Source organism: Frieseomelitta varia, unplaced genomic scaffold, assembly GCF_011392965.1.
Source record: "Frieseomelitta varia isolate USP_RPSP 00005682 unplaced genomic scaffold, Fvar_1.2 scaffold_797, whole genome shotgun sequence".
Taxonomy (NCBI): Eukaryota; Metazoa; Arthropoda; class Insecta; order Hymenoptera; family Apidae; genus Frieseomelitta; species Frieseomelitta varia.
In genome coordinates, this window is record NW_025110586.1 from 121,300 (window position 1) to 138,049 (window position 16,750).

General features: G+C 28.4%; 1 protein-coding gene across 4 annotated transcripts in view; it reads right to left on the bottom strand.

Moving 5' to 3' along the window:
- Nucleotides 1-3,024: 3,024 nt before the first annotated feature.
- Nucleotides 3,025-16,750, bottom strand: part of LOC122536074 (calcium uptake protein 3, mitochondrial) — a 37,234-nt gene continuing 23,508 nt past the window's right edge. Inside the window, exons 2-12 of one of the 4 annotated variants that reach the window (XM_043668121.1) lie at nt 16,265-16,406; nt 14,748-14,858; nt 10,535-10,582; nt 10,146-10,228; nt 9,339-9,401; nt 8,663-8,764; nt 6,757-6,885; nt 5,617-5,840; nt 5,057-5,214; nt 3,804-3,961; nt 3,025-3,554 (exon numbers count right to left, since the gene is read on the bottom strand). In XM_043668121.1, the coding sequence (XP_043524056.1) occupies nt 3,486-3,554; nt 3,804-3,961; nt 5,057-5,214; nt 5,617-5,840; nt 6,757-6,885; nt 8,663-8,764; nt 9,339-9,401; nt 10,146-10,228; nt 10,535-10,582; nt 14,748-14,858; nt 16,265-16,406 (1,287 nt within the window). In that variant the 3' untranslated portion in view covers nt 3,025-3,485. The remainder of the gene's footprint in view (nt 3,555-3,803; nt 3,962-5,056; nt 5,215-5,616; nt 5,841-6,756; nt 6,886-8,662; nt 8,765-9,338; nt 9,402-10,145; nt 10,229-10,534; nt 10,583-14,747; nt 14,859-16,264; nt 16,407-16,750) is intronic. The other 3 variants (XM_043668122.1, XM_043668123.1, XM_043668124.1) reach the window with 3 other exon arrangements.

Consider the following 16,750-nt stretch of genomic DNA (forward strand, 5'->3'; position numbering starts at 1 on the left):
CACTGGAAGGGCGTGCAACTGGCAGCTCGTCGTGTCAAACGAATCGACTACCGAAACAAGGCTCAACTCAGGTAAATACCAACGTGGAAACCCTCGAATTTGACAACGCTGTTCAAATTTGGCAACAACGTTTTCGAGAAAGTGTTGGAAATATTTTTGTCCAGTGTATTGGCGCGCGTGACACCTTTTGTTTGCAACAAAGATCGAACGACGATGGTTATATATTTTGACGTTTCGACAATTTGAGTCGAGGTAATAATGCTTTTCGATCGATCTTATTGATACGTTTAAATATTTTTAAATACTTTCTACCGCCACTTGGCATCAATACTGAGATTTATATATTCCCTTTTGTGGATGTATTGCAAGGAAGTAGTATTAAATGCAAGGTGGACCAAAAGTTTCTTCCCAACTATTTTTTTTCTTTTCTTTTTTTTTAAATAAAACGTCAAGATACAAGAGAAAAGTAATTTTATTAATTTCAAATTAAATTTAAGTTTAAATGTGATTTTTTCTTTCATCACGTTTATGAAGATTATTTCGTTCGAATGTTGAAATAAATTTATAATAAAAATATTTATTTTAGCAGGAAGGATTTATTCTAGTAGGAAGTGATTTCTCGCCCACCCTGTATGTAGTTTTCATTTTCACGCATGGAGAAACAACTGAGAGAAGAACATTTGAGAGAAACATTTGTGCTCGCTTTATCCTGAATTTGCTCCAATTAATAATATATTTGTACGTTTGCTCATTGTTCGTTTTCCTTTCTTTGCATTTGCATTTCCGCGAAATGCATTATAACAATTAAATAAGTAACGTTGAGCACTTTCATTTTGCTCTGAACTCGATATCAGATTGTAACGCGAATAGAGGAATGATTCTGCTAAAAAAAAAATGTCATAATCAAAAAGCACCCTTTGTATAATTCTCACGGCATTAACAAATCTGGATAATTCAGTTTGAACTTTTCTTAGTCTGCAATTTGCTTATCTGCAATTACACAGGAAAATCGATTCCGATTCCTCTGAAACACGATTTTAATTCTAATTTGCGTATCTTTATTCTATAATATTTAACCGATACTATATATAGCTGTATAACTAAAATATAATCACATAACGTCACTTCAATGACATCGAATATTCAAAGCCGATTTACTCAAAAACAGAGCCTCGAACGAAAAAATTTCATTCTTTATTTTCTTTGTTTTTATTCTCTTATTTTTATTCATTATTTTTTATTTTCTTATTTTTATTCTTTATTTCCTTTTTTTACGTGGAATCACCTCCACTTTGCTTGTACAGATCGATACAGGGACACCATGTAGAATAATTATTGAAATTACCTAAAAATAATTACTAAAATTATCTGAAAATAATTACTGAAATTACCTAAAAATATCGATTCCAATCTCTGATTTAGAACTCGCTCCTACACTATAATACAACATCGATATTAGCCATTGATCTTGGCGTTTTAACGCCACTTGCGCTGGCAGCCGATTGCGGACCGTAACGAGCGACCAGACCGTCATATAATAACTCGTCTTCTTTTTGAATTCATCGGTATATCTCTGGATAGAAATTACCGAGAAGTAATAAATTTATCATTTGTTTTGCCCGGGTTAAACATATTTAAAACTGAGAAAATGTTGCAAAAAATTGTCGACGTGCGTGTCATTCAAGCGCAAGAGGTTAACCGCTTGCGCTGGCAGCTGATTGCGGACCGTAACGAGTGACCGAACCGTATACAATAATTCGCCACGTTCTTTTTGAACTCGTGTCGGTATAATATCACTGGATAGAAATTACCGAGAAGTAATAAATTTATTAATTGTTTTGCCCTTCTTATACTTACTAAATATATTTAGAACTGAGAAAAAAAAAATACTTGCAATTTTGGAACAAAAAATTCTCGACGTGGCACGTCATTTCAGCGCAGAAGTGGTTAAAAAAGATTTCGCTCTCTTCTCGATTTTCGTGTTACTCGAAAGTCCTCGGGGGGGAAAAATGATTTTCGTCGTCGTTCGAGGGACTTTGCTTTAATTTACCCTTCAAGGGATTTGTCTTTCAAACGAAGACGCCCGTACTCGTTTGGGAATTCGCATTCCTAGACAATGGCTCGTTGCCTCGACGCTAAAAGGAAGCTTTTTGACGGAATCATTGTCCGCGATGATGTTTCTCGTTTGATGTGAAGCGGCATGGGGAACAGACGTAACGACGTGACTCTTTTCGCCGGCTCAATTCACGAGACGGGCAGACGGCAATCAGTGTGATGAGTGATAACAAACAACAATTACCGCGCGCAGTCTGCGGCAAAAAAGAGTGGAACTGGGCCATTGGCGGCGCGCGTGGGAGGAATGGCATTTTATAATGCCACGAACGAAAGTGCCAGCCACTCGTCGCGTCGTAACGAGCAATTCGCGATTAGTCGAGCTTAGCGAATGAAATTTGTAAGGATTAAGATGCACCTTGTACAGATAGTAGAAACAGTGAACTTAATTTTATTCGTTAATAATTGAAAATAATAATTAACTTAATTTTAAAATATAAAATATTGTAAAATAATAATTATATGATAATTAAACTAATAACTTTATTTTATATGATAATTAAAATAACTTTATTTTATATTATAATTAAATAACATTTTAATAATAATATTTTACTTATATATAATTTATTATTAACAATTTAATAATATTTTATATTATAATTAAATATAATTATAATAACTTTATTTTATATTATAATTAAAATAATAACTTTATTTTATATTATAATTAAAATAATAACTTTATTTTATATTATAATTAAAATAATAACAGAATTAAATTTAATATTATAATTAAAATTTTCATTTTACTTTACTTATTGTTTTTAATTTTATTTAACTTTGTTTATTTATTTTTACCTTACTTTATATTATAATTGAAATAAATAAAATTAATTTAATTTTATTTATTAATATAAAAATTCGTGAAGTAGGATCAGGTCAATTTCGACAAACAGATATCGTCGATAATTTCATACCTTCCAAATTACGAGTTCATTGACATATATGAAGGAGGAAAAAAGAACAAGTTCGGTTACCAAAAACATAAAATTAAAATTATAATTACGTTAAAGTCAAAATTATCATTACATTACAATTGTAATTATATTAAAATTAAAATTGAAATTACAATCGTGGCGATAAAGTATTATTGTACACGAGATCTCGCGTCGAAGAATCTTTAATTCAAAGATAACAAACATTTCACGCAGATTGGAGTTAATGATTTGGTAGTTTTATTTATATATATTTTGGGACTAGTTCATTTTTGGTTATTTAAATACATGCAAGAGACAAACAAACGCTAAATAGAGGTAGAGAGTTTCAAGCGTTGCGGCAAATGATTATCACAATGAGTGGGATTTCAAGAAATGTCGATGCTCCTGCTTCATAACTGATGTGCTCGCTTATGGGATCACGCTCTGTCCTGTTTAACGCGATTTCATCTCCTGCTTTACGCAGGAAGTAAATGCTTGCAAATGCTTGAGACGTTGTTGAGACTGTAAAATGAAAAACGAGAGCGTACAATTAATTAATTGCTTCATCAAGTGATAACAGATAATCAAGTATAACTTTGTTACTATACATTAGAAGGCCAAACAACACTCGTGTAAAAAAAAAAAAAAAGAAAAATTACACGTCTCATTTTTGATTACATTATTATCTGGAAAGTCGAAAGGTTTGAAAGATCATGTTTGCCACACGAGCTTCTCGTTAATTAAATAAGTCAACAAGTATTCAACTAGTACCTTGAAACCTCTGCGCAGTCGGTCCTTCATTATCGCTATAAATTCCTTGTAGGACAACTGGCCATCGCCATCCTCGTCGAAAAGCGCGAAGACAGTATCAATAATGTGATTGCTGAGCACGCTTCCGGTACAAATTTTCACGGCACGTTGGAATTCATCTGCGAAGCATATGATAACATGATAAATTACTCAAATTAAATTAGTTACCCAGCTTAAATTAGTTACGTACTTAATTTAAATTATTAACAAATTAATTATATTATAAACTAAATTATTGACAACTTAATTATATTATAAACTAAGTTATCGACAACTTAGTTATATTATAAACTATGTTATTGACAACTTAATTATATTATAATCTAAGTTATTGACAACTTAATTATATTATAAATTAAGTTATCAACAACTTAATTATATTATAAACTAAATTATCGACAACTTAGTTATGTTATAAACTAAATTATCGACAACTTAGTTATATTATAAACTAAATTATTGTCAACTTAGTTATATTATAATCTAAGTTATTGACAACTTAATTATATTATAAACTAAGTTATCAACAACTTAATTATATTGTAAACTAAATTATCGACAACTTAGTTATGTTATAAACTAAATTATCGACAACTTAGTTATATTATAAACTAAATTATCGACAACTTAGTTATATTATAAACTAAGTTACTGACAACTTAGTTATATTATAAACTAAATTATTGACAACTTAATTATATTATAAACTAAATTATCGACAACTTAATTATATTATAAACTAAATTATTGTCAACTTAGTTATATTATAATCTAAGTTATTGACAACTTAATTATATTATAAACTAAGTTATCAACAACTTAATTATATTGTAAACTAAATTATCGACAACTTAGTTATGTTATAAACTAAATTATTGTCAACTTAGTTATATCATAAACTAAATTATCGATAACTTAGTTATGTTATAAACTAAATTATCGACAACTTAGTTATGTTATAAACTAAATTATTGTCAACTTAGTTATATCATAAACTAAATTATTGACAACTTAGTTACATCATAAACTAAATTATTGACAACTTAGTTATATTATAAATTAAATTATCGACAACTTAGTTATATTATAAACTAAATTATGGACAAATTAATTATATTATATTAATTATATTATATCAACTAATATTAACAACTCAAATTATTAGCTACATTCGAATAATCTTTAACGAAGGATACATCTCGAATATTGGTTACCTTTCGATATTGGTTGATCCGCTAGGGTGTACATTCGCATAGCGATGGAGAAGTCGTCGAGGTTGTTCAGGAACTGATAAAAACGACGAAACTCTTCGAACGTAATGCCGATTTGAAGCTGTGTATTTACCAACATTCTGTCCAAATATTTGTCGTATCTGTAACAGTTCAAGATCGTCGATAATTGCCAATCGAAATCAGATCGATCACTATTATTTTAAAAAGATATTTCGCACGTTCAAAATAGACACGTTCGCGAGCGAAAATGAGAAGAAAGCGAGGGTTCAATGAACTCATTACTTTCATAAATCAATCAATAATTACGAACTTGTAATAAATTATTCTGAATTCCGCGTTTTCTGAATTTCAAAACCAATATCAACTGTTTGAACTATTATAAATAACAATGAGAAATCGCGATGGTCTGCGTTGTGCGTGCAACGAGTTGAAATTTAAAAGACTGGGCCCAATTGCAAAAGATGTAGTTTCTGTTAGAACAACGTGTACGTGTGTGTTTATGCTTGTCAATAGAGCGTGAGGAAAACGGGAGAGATACGCACTCGTCCGTATCGAGATGGGTGTATCGCAGCAGGATCTTCGCGAAATCCAACTCGGAGATAGTGTCGCGACCTTTGCTGAATTCGTGGAACTCGAGCTCCAGAACTTCCTGCTGCAGATTCTCCATGAAGCACTTGAAGTCTTCGTACTTCAGCTCGTTGGTCCCGTCTTTCCCAAAGAAGTGTATCATCAGGGTGGTGTCGACGGCGTGTCGTCGCTGCAACCCCTGCAATAATGATCACGTTGTTGCGGTTGGTGGCTCTTTTCATTCGTCGCGGTGTCACGGTATAATTTAATTAATTGTTTTACGCGTTTTATTAATTATTTTGCGCGTTTTATTAATTATTTTACGTTTTACGTTCTATGCTTATTTTATTAATTATTTTACGTATAATCATCAATTATTTTACGTATAATTATTAATTATTTTACATATTTTATTAATTATTTTACGTACTATTATTAATTATTTATTTTAAGTATTTTATTAATTATTTTACGTATTATCAATTATTTTATATATAATTATTAATTATTTTACGTACTATTATTATTTTATGTATTTTATTAATTATTTTACGTACTATTATCCTTCTTCCGTGAGAAAACATTATCAATTATTTTACGTATAATTATCAATTATTTTACGTATAATTATCAATTATTTTACGTATAATTATCAATTATTTTACGTATAATTATCAATTATTTTACGTATAATTATCAATTATTTTACGTATAATTATCAATTATTTTACGTATAATTATCAATTATTTTACGTATAATTATCAATTTTTTTTCATGTAATTATCAATTATTTTACGTATAATTATCAATTATTTTACGTATAATTATCAATTTTTTTTCATGTAATTATCAATTATTTTACGTATAATTATCAATTATTTTACGTATAATTATCAATTTTTTTTCATGTAATTATCAATTATTTTACGTATTATTATCAATTATTTTACGTATAATTATCAATTATTTTACATATAATTATCAATTATTTTATGCATAATTATCAATTATTTTACACATTTTACTATTACTATCATTTCACATATAACTACCAATTACTTCGTCATACATACATTGTTAATTATCTTAACAACCGGAGTATATAGAATTTTACCTGCTCGTCGTCAATATATTGAACTTGAATCGCTTCTGGTGTTGTCTGCCTCTCCGTCAGAAGGTCCAATTTCTCTTTCGTTTCGGTACCGTGCCGGCCCCTCCAAGCGTGGCTGAAAACTTTTTCCATCTGTGCAAAATAAAGCTAATCTGAGCTCCTGTTTCAGAAATTCTGCTTTACCAATTCACCAATTTGTCTCGAAACCTTCTTCCGTGAGAAAACATACAGGCGAGTTTTGCGCGCAACGCAACGCAACGCAAAGTCTGAAATGGAGGACGATAACAGTCAGCGTGGCAGAGATTAGTGTGAACGTTCGAACAAGTTAGAGTTCACAGTGTTCCATGTGAAATTATATATAATGTTTCTGACCAATGGTTCCCAACTTTTTTTGCTGATGATTTTTACACGTAACTCTTATTATTCAAAAAATGAATTCTTTTTTATGTGGAAGAAACCTAAAAGGCCTTATTAATTTGGTCACTGACCTCTTATATAATTATATTTAATTTAAATGTATATAATTAAATTATATATATTATATATAATATCATATATATATTATATATTTATATCTGATTAAATATTAATAATTTAATTATATATAAATGTATAACATTTATTATATATATATATAATTTTATATTATTATAAAATTATATTATAATATATATTATACATTTATATATAATTAAATATATATAATAAAAACTAAAATATACAAAAAATAAAATAAAATAAAAATATATAATATATTATATTATAATAATACCTATTATATATTTATATATACTTATATATATAATAAAAATTAAAATATATAAAATAGAAATATATAATATATTATATTATAATAATACATATTCTATATATATAAAATTATATATAATGAAAAATTAAAATATATAAAATAAAAATATATAATATATTATATTATAATAATATATATTATATATTTATATATAATTAAATTATATATATTTAATTTAAATGTATTTTGTATTTCAATATTTCTTCCTAGGAAATTAAATTAAATTGCCCCTCGTTGGGAACCACGGTTTTAGGTACAATGCACAATGCTGGACATAATGTGTATCAGTTAGACTATAACGAAATTTAGGTATAGCGTGATTACGCAGTTTTTTCATTAGACGAATAATTTAAAAGTTATCCGAGGCGTGCAAGTTACGTGAATCACCCTGTATTTAGAACGTTTGTTTAGTATATTTTGTAATGAATGTTTTTTGCCTTTCTCCAATCGTAAATCGTTCTTTTTAATCATTATTAACTTGACGTTAACGTTGACGAGGTTGTTAATTAATTAATTTCAACCCTAGTGCAGGAAACTTTCCACGATGAATCTCTCATTCTTCCTCTTTTGTCGTAGTAGTTTATTAGTATCTTTGGATGAAGATTAAACCGTGCAAATGGTATTTATATCTCGTATTTAATTCAACATCTCGCGCAATTTTTCACTTGTTTTATTATATTATTATAGTAAAAAATATATAAAAATAAAAATTGTTATATTATTATGGTAAAAAATTGTAATACAAAATAAAAAAAAAATATATATATATATAATGATAAAAATTGTCATATTATTATAGTAAAAAAATATATAACAATAAAAATTGTTATATTATTATGGTAAAAAAATATATAACAATAAAAATTGTTATATTATTATGGTAAGAAATTGTAATAATAATAAAATCAAAAAAAAATATATATATATATATAATGATAAGAATTGTCATGTTATTATGGTGAAAAATTGTAATGCAAAATCAACAGAATTATAATAAAAATTGCGACACGAAATCAACAGAAAAATCCAGTGAGCTAGCGAAAGTGAAGAAACACAAAAATTAATCACACTTTGCATCTGCAAATTTTTACGACTTACGTATGAATTAGAGACAATTTGTCTTTTCTCACTGCTCTGCTGGTCGTCGCGAAGTTTCGGTTTATGAATGAGCTCCTCATTCACTGGCATGATATGTTTCAACTATAGCGTATCGGAAAGAAACATTGAGATAGATCAGCGAGAAATCAAAAGAGCAAAGCGAAAGAGAAATCAATGGGGAACGCGAATTGAGATGATCGATGAGACGAAGCAAATTCTTGTGAATGAAAATGCGAGTAAAAACGACGGATTAATTTGCAAAATTATGAAATTTATGGAAAAGCGCAAAATTAAAATTAAAATTAAAATTAAAATAAAATAAAATTAAATTAAATTGAAATAAAAATTAAAATTAAAATTAAAATAGAAATTAAAATAAAAATTAAATTGACACAAAACTAAAAGTTCTGACTGAAATTAAAATAAAATTTAATTCCAGTCGAAATAAAGAAACAATAAAGAAATTTTCATTTTAAATCCAAATTATGTTACAAATTTTTAGTTAATCTGTATGTGCCTCGAAGCTTTATTTAAGGGATTTATTAATTTCGATTTAGTTAGGGATTTACAGAGTTAATTGATAATATTATTATGGTAATATTAGCATGATTGTTAAATATCAAAGGCGCTGTTTCAAGACTAATTTGCTTTCTCAAATGGTCGTGCGAAAACTCACTGCACGTTTCGTTTCATCGTCGAGATCTCGATGCTCCAGGTTGCCGCCGAGCAATCGTCGAATCTGCGAAAATTACAAACGTAACCGTGCACACAAATTGACAAGTTCTATCCTCGTCCTTCTTACGGGATCGCGTGATCTTTTTCCTCTCTCGTTTCTGGGAAACCGCGATTTATTTCGCGAGTCTTTCCTCTCGCTGTGCGCTCGAATCGAAAATAGTTGGTCGTGTAATATAGATAATTAGACACGTCTGTTATATTTGGTAGAAATAATTGTGCAATTAAAAGAGAAATCAATAAAGAAATTCAATAAAATAAAATTGTAAGTTTACAATTTTTAAGGAAATTTAAGGTAAATCTTTATTGAAAAATACGATCTCTCTAATCGATTGTTTCCAAGTTACAAATTAGATACATTTACTCGATTTGGCAAAAGTATAATAGCTGCAATTTAAATAAAAAAAAAAAAAGAAAATTTGAAATAAATTTTCATTTAAAAATCTTTGTATCAGTTATTATTAAAATCTTGCACGATTTAGCAAAAATAGTTGTGTTGCAGTTAAAAAAAGAAAAAAAAAAATGATCGAAAATTTAAGACGAATCTTTATTTAAAAATCTTTGTGTCGATTATTATTTTAAACCTTTGTTTTATTTTAACAACACTTCACTTTGACCGATATTTTTTTTTTCTCTCTCTCTTTCTCTCTGTTTTAATAAGAAATCTACGAAAATTTGTGTGTTTTGTTTAATTCAACGTAAAAACGAACGATTTAGAAGAGAGAACAAGAAATTCTTATATAGATCTTACCACAAGAAATTCAGTTTTATCCACACGCTCGTTGCCGTCCGTGTCGAACATGTTGAACGCGATCCGGAAACCTGATTTAGGCTCTGCAACAACAATCCTCGTTACAAAAGTGTGAAATGAAAATGACATTAATTAAAACAATTAATAAATTGATATTAATGAATGAATAAAATTAATAAAAAAATCCTCGCTCGTAAGTGTGAAATGAAAATGACATTAATTAAAAAAATTAATAAATTGATAAAAAGAATTAATTAACGAATGAATAAAATTGATAAAAAAAATCCTCGTTCGTAAGTGTGGAATAATCGAAATTAATGAAAAAAGATGCAAGCGTGTTGTTGAGAGTCGAGAGAAAAAGCTGAGGAGAGAAATCAACGGGTACTCACTGATTAGAATAGACAGAAGAAAGAGATACTCCGTGTAAGAAATAATCCCTACGAAAATAGAAAGAAGAATGTTATTACGTACGTATTACAAATTATTGTAACTGTTATAGAAATGATAATAAATTAATATAATTAATGTTAAATTATTATAATTAATTAGTATATATATATATATATATATAAATTATATATTATAATTGTATAATAATATATATTTAAATTATATATATTATATTTATTTATTATATATATATTAAATTATATAATATTATATAAGTATAATATACTTATATATATTATACTTATAAATTATAATTGTATAATAATATATATTTAAATTATATATATTATACTTATATACTATATATTATACTTATAAATTATATAATTGTATAATATATAATTCACATTTATAATTATATATTACTTTGTAATTAATTAATAATATTTATAATGAAATATATATAAATTATTGTATTAATGTTTATTAATATAATAGTGAGAGTGAATCCATTTACGAGGACGAAGATGATATACATGTATTGTTCGCGAACGGTGTACCTCGCCTCGTTTCGTTCAGGACGATAAACTCCAATACTAATTTCCACGATAACCGCGTTAACTCGTGATCCCGGAGCGTGACAGATTGTCTTATAGCCCTCCTAAGCCAAAAAGAAGAGATAGCGAACGAACAAACGATTCGTTAGATACGCCCCCAGTATCTAGGCACACACACCTTCCCCACGATTTATATTTACAGAAACGTCGAATAATTCACACTTTCTTCGTCTTCCCCCTGCTCGAAGGGGAGAGACGGTCCTTCCAGTGTTGGATCTTTGATCCTTGAGTTAGAGATAGATAGATAGATAATAGATGGACAGAGAGAGATAGATATATAGATAGATAATAGACAGACAGAGATAGATAGATAGATAATAGACAGAAAGAGATAGGTGGATAATACATAGACAGAGAGAGATAGATAGATACATAGATAATAGATAGACAGAGAAAGATAGATACATAGATAGATAATAGACAGAGAGAGAGAGAGAGAGAGAGAGAGAGAGAGAGAGAGAGAGAGAGAGAGAGAGAGAGAGAGAGAGAGATAATAGACAAAGAAAGATAGATACATAGATAGATAATACATAGACAGAGAGAGATAGATAGATACATAGATACATAGATAAATAATAGCTAGATAGACAGATAGACAGAGAGAGAAAAATAATATATATATATATTTTATATATATATATATATATATATATATATATATATATATAGATAGATAGATAGATAGATAGATAGATAGAGATAAACAGATAAACAGAGAGAGAAAGAGAGAAAGAGAGAGAGAGAGAGAGAGAGAGAGAGAGAGAGAGAGAGAGAGAGAGACAGAAATAGAGATAGAGAGAGATAAATATAGATAGATGGGTAGAAAGTGAGAAACCAAGTCTTTAGCTTTGTGCCGGACGAGCACTGAATCGAGCGGAGGAGGTGCACCTCACAAAACGCTTTCACGGCTGTGAAAGGCCGGAGGGAAAGTTTACGAAGCGGAAAACGAAGAAAGTTCGACGTGGAAGCTCCACGGCGAGATTTATTTTTCCCGACTGCGATTGAATCGAACAGAGAGGGAGGTAAAAGGGAGAAAAAAGAATGTCGGATCAAAAATCTTTCACGGATGGAGCTGTTTACCGACCGAGCAAGGTCGGCGGACATCAGAAAAACTCGGTGCCCCACATAAACATACATACGTGATAATATACAGATTTTTCTGGTCGGATTGTTCGAGAGAAGACGAAATCTCATTTGGTGAGACTGAAATCTCAGGCACCGGGTTCGTTTCTTGGAATTTCTCGTTGGTTTTCGAAAGAGAACTGTCATTCATATACAGGGTGTCCCAGTTGCGATTGTCTCTCGAACTATTGTAGAGAAGCATGTTTAAGGCGGGGCCGTAGGTGGAAATTTTATTTTCATCGGTGAGATGTTGCACGAATATATTTGAAAATTTTTGGAGGGAAATTTGAAAGAAAGTATGGATAAACCAAATTTAAGCTAGGAAATTACTTTTCAACCAGACAACCGGATCCATATGTACTTTTATAATATTTGTACTATTATACTCGATATGTACTTTTTAATATTATAAATTTAATATATATGTATAAATTTATATATAAATATAATATTATTAAATTAATATTAATATTAATATAATATTAATATAATATAAATTAAATTAATATTATAAATATTTATACATTAATAAATATATATATAAATTTATATATATATATATTATATTATTATATTATTATATATATAAATTTATTATATATATTATATTATTATATTATTATTTATATATATATTATATTATTATAATAAATATATAAATAATATATATATAATTTACACATATATGTATAAATTTATATATATATTATTTAATTATATAATATATAAATATTTATATATTAATAAATATATATATTATTTAATTATATAATATTATTATATAAATATTTACATATTAATAAATATATAAATATATAAAATAATATTTTATATATATATATATATATAAAAAGTCGTATATCAATTTAGCCTAATTTACTTTTTTACATTGATCACAATGTGATACAATTTTACATTGATACAATCACCTTCTAGTCGATTTATTACGAGTTAACGATGACACTTTGTGTACATCGAATAAAATATGAAATTCTCAACTCAAATGCCAACGCGAGGAGAGAGAGAGAGAGAGAGAGAGAGAAGGCGAGATCCAGAAGAGAGGGAGCTCCGTTTATTAGAGGCAAGTGTGAAACTGGCTTCATGCGTGATTATTTGCATTTCCATTAGCGCGATAAACGTGCCCGGCGATCGCCCAAAAAGTCGAACCAGCTGCGCCACTCACTCATTAGCAGCCCTGTTATTTCAACCGTCCCCCAAGGGTGGCGGGATTAATTGCTCCGACGAATCTCGCGAGAGCGGCGAGAGCTCTCGAGATTTTCGAAAAGGAAACCAGTCGAAATCGTTCGTGCCGATCTTTTTTAACATACATACATACATACGTATATACGTTTTCTTATACGTTACTTTGTGCTAACCTCGATTCAGAGTATAGAGAATAATAATTAATAAATTAATATAGAATAATAATTGATAAATTAATATTTATCAATATTATTTATTCATATTAATTGTTATTCTATATTAATTTATTAATTATTCGATTCAGAGTATAGAATAATAATTAATAAATTAATATAGAATAATAATTGATAAATTAATATTTATCAATATTATTTATTTATATTAATTTATTAATTATTATAGTATTTTTATATTCGATTCAGAATATAGAATAATAGTTAATAAATTAATATAGAATAATAATTGATCAAATAATATTTATGAATATTATTTATTTATGTTAATACGTTATTCTATATTAATTTATTAATTATTTGATTCGGAGTATAGAATAATAATTAATAAATTAATATAGAATAATAGTTAATAAAGTAATATAGTATAATTATTAATAAATTAATATAGAATAATAAATCAATATAGTATAATAGTTAATAAATTAATATAGAATAATAATTGATAAATTAATATTTATTAATATTATTTATTTATATTAATTATTATTCTATACTCAATTTAGAGTATAGAATAATAATTAATAAATTAATATGGTATAATAGTTAATAAATTAATATAGTATAATAATTAATAAATTAATATAGAATAATAATTGATAAATTATATAGAATAATAGTTAATAAATTAATATAGTATAATAATTAATAAATTAATATAGAATAATAGTTAATAAATTAATATAGAATAATAATTAATAAATTAATATAAAAATAATAATTAATAAATTAATATAGATGTTAATAATAATTAATAAATTAATATAAAATAATAGTTAATAAAATCAATATAGATGTTAAATAATAATTAATAAATCAATAACGCGATCGCATGAAAAAACATTATCGGACGCAGGAGAATGGAAATGCAGAAATGGTTCTTATTTCCCTGGAAATACCATTCGCACCACACAAGTTGAGGAACTATCTGAAAGGTTCGAAAGGGGCACGTCCCGTTGCAAACGGTTCTCTACACAAACTCCGTCTCTGTCGTTAAAATTTCTTCTCCCCGATGGCCTGTTTTCGTCGCCGCTCACCTTTGTCTCGAAGGTTCCTGAACATGTGCGGACTTCCATGGCGCAGCAAGGGGATGCTGTTCCTCATCACCTCCAGCTCCTTGTCTGTTAACACGCGTCTCTTCAGCCTCGCTGCAACATCACCGACATTTATCTATTTATTTATTTGTATCGTCTGTGAGTCGATCTCGGGGGGGGGGGGGGGGGTGGAGGTTCGCTGCATTTCGTTGCAAAGAACGTCGCGAAGGGACCTTGGAGTGTTTGTTCTGGCCGAGGGACCCAAACGAACGCGTTAAAATAGACACAGTCGATCGAATTTTTCTTCGTCTTTCGTCCAACAGCTTTCACTTACTTCAAGTTTATTTACACCATCGCATTTTTAACTTCTTCAGGCACGAATTCTTTTTCAGTTAGAAGAAGACGATTTAATTCTTCTCTTACGTTCTCATTGTTTTCAAGTTGCGATTTATTAACCGCTTGCGCCAGGACCAGATCTTACAATTTGGAACGAACGGCCAATTTTCTCTCTCAAGTGAGCCTCGATGCGCCACTAAATTATTTTAGCAACGAAAGTGTAATGTTTGTAAATGGCAAACGTGTGAGAAGGACATTAGAGAATGATACAAATTAATTTACTCTGTAGAGTAACAACAAATTAACAAATTAATAAATATAACAAGCAATGACAAATACTAACAAATTAATAAGAATAATGACAAACAACAAATTAACAACAAATTAACAAATTAATAAATATAACAAGCAATGACAAATACTAGCAAATTAATAAGAATAATGACAAATTAATAAATTAATAGATATAACAAGCGACAACAAATACTAACAAATTAATAACAATAATGATAAATTAATAAATATAACAAGCAACAACAAATTAATAAATTAATAAAGGTAACAAGCAATAACAAATTAATGAAATATTAAATATAACAAGCAATAACAAATTAATAAATTAATAAATATAACAAGCAATAACAAATTAATAAATTAATAAAGATAACAAGCAATAACAAATTAATAAATTAATAAATATAACAAGCAATAACAAATTAATAAATTAATAAATATAACCAGCAATAACAAATTAATAAATTAATAAATATAACAATAAATTAATAAATAACAACAATAATAACAATAATCTGACTCTAAGTAACTCGCTCCATGCGTTATTTCACCAGAAATCATAAATGTGCCTCTATTAGACTGTCTTACAAGACAATGTTAGAAACTGTATTAGCCTCAGGACCTTCAGGATGTCCTTCAGGATTGTCATTTATCCTTTTAGGTTGTCATTCATCAAGACATCGGTTCAATTGACGTCTATTCATACATTGGACAATGGTACGTTCCATTTGTCAACTGAACTCGATTTGTTCCATTTGTTTGTCAATTGAAATTGGGGGTATTTTAATTCTCTGTCTGATTGATAATTTTTGTTTTTTTTTTTTTTTTTTTTAACTCTTCAATCGTTTCGAGGCGAGTGGCGAGTCAATTTATTTTGACTGAATACTCACGTCTAGGTTCAGATTCGACAACGCTGTCGAGAAAGTCCTGAGGCGTCATGTACAGCTGGCCGCCGTACTCCACCGATGCAAATTTTATAAATCTTCGTTCCCTCATCGTCAGTTTTACTGCCCTCTGCGTCTCGTCCTCCTTCTGCGCACAAAAGGAAAGAAATGAAACAAATGAAAACCGTCAGTTTACGATCGTCAAGTTACTGCTGGTTTCACCATAAAATTTTCTATCTATTATATACACGCATAAATAAGCGGGGATGTTTATTATTATTTATAATAATAACCACCGGGATTTACAGCATGCAGGCGTCGAGGATTTGGCAAAATCCTCTTTCCTCCTTCCGGCTCTCGAAAATTAGAAAATCGTTGGAATCGCTTGAAAAGATGGGCCTGCTATAAACATAAACTTTCCCCTGCAATAAATAAATCGTAAATCGTTGACAGCAGGTAGCCCGAAAAGTCATATTTCCATTTATTTTGCAA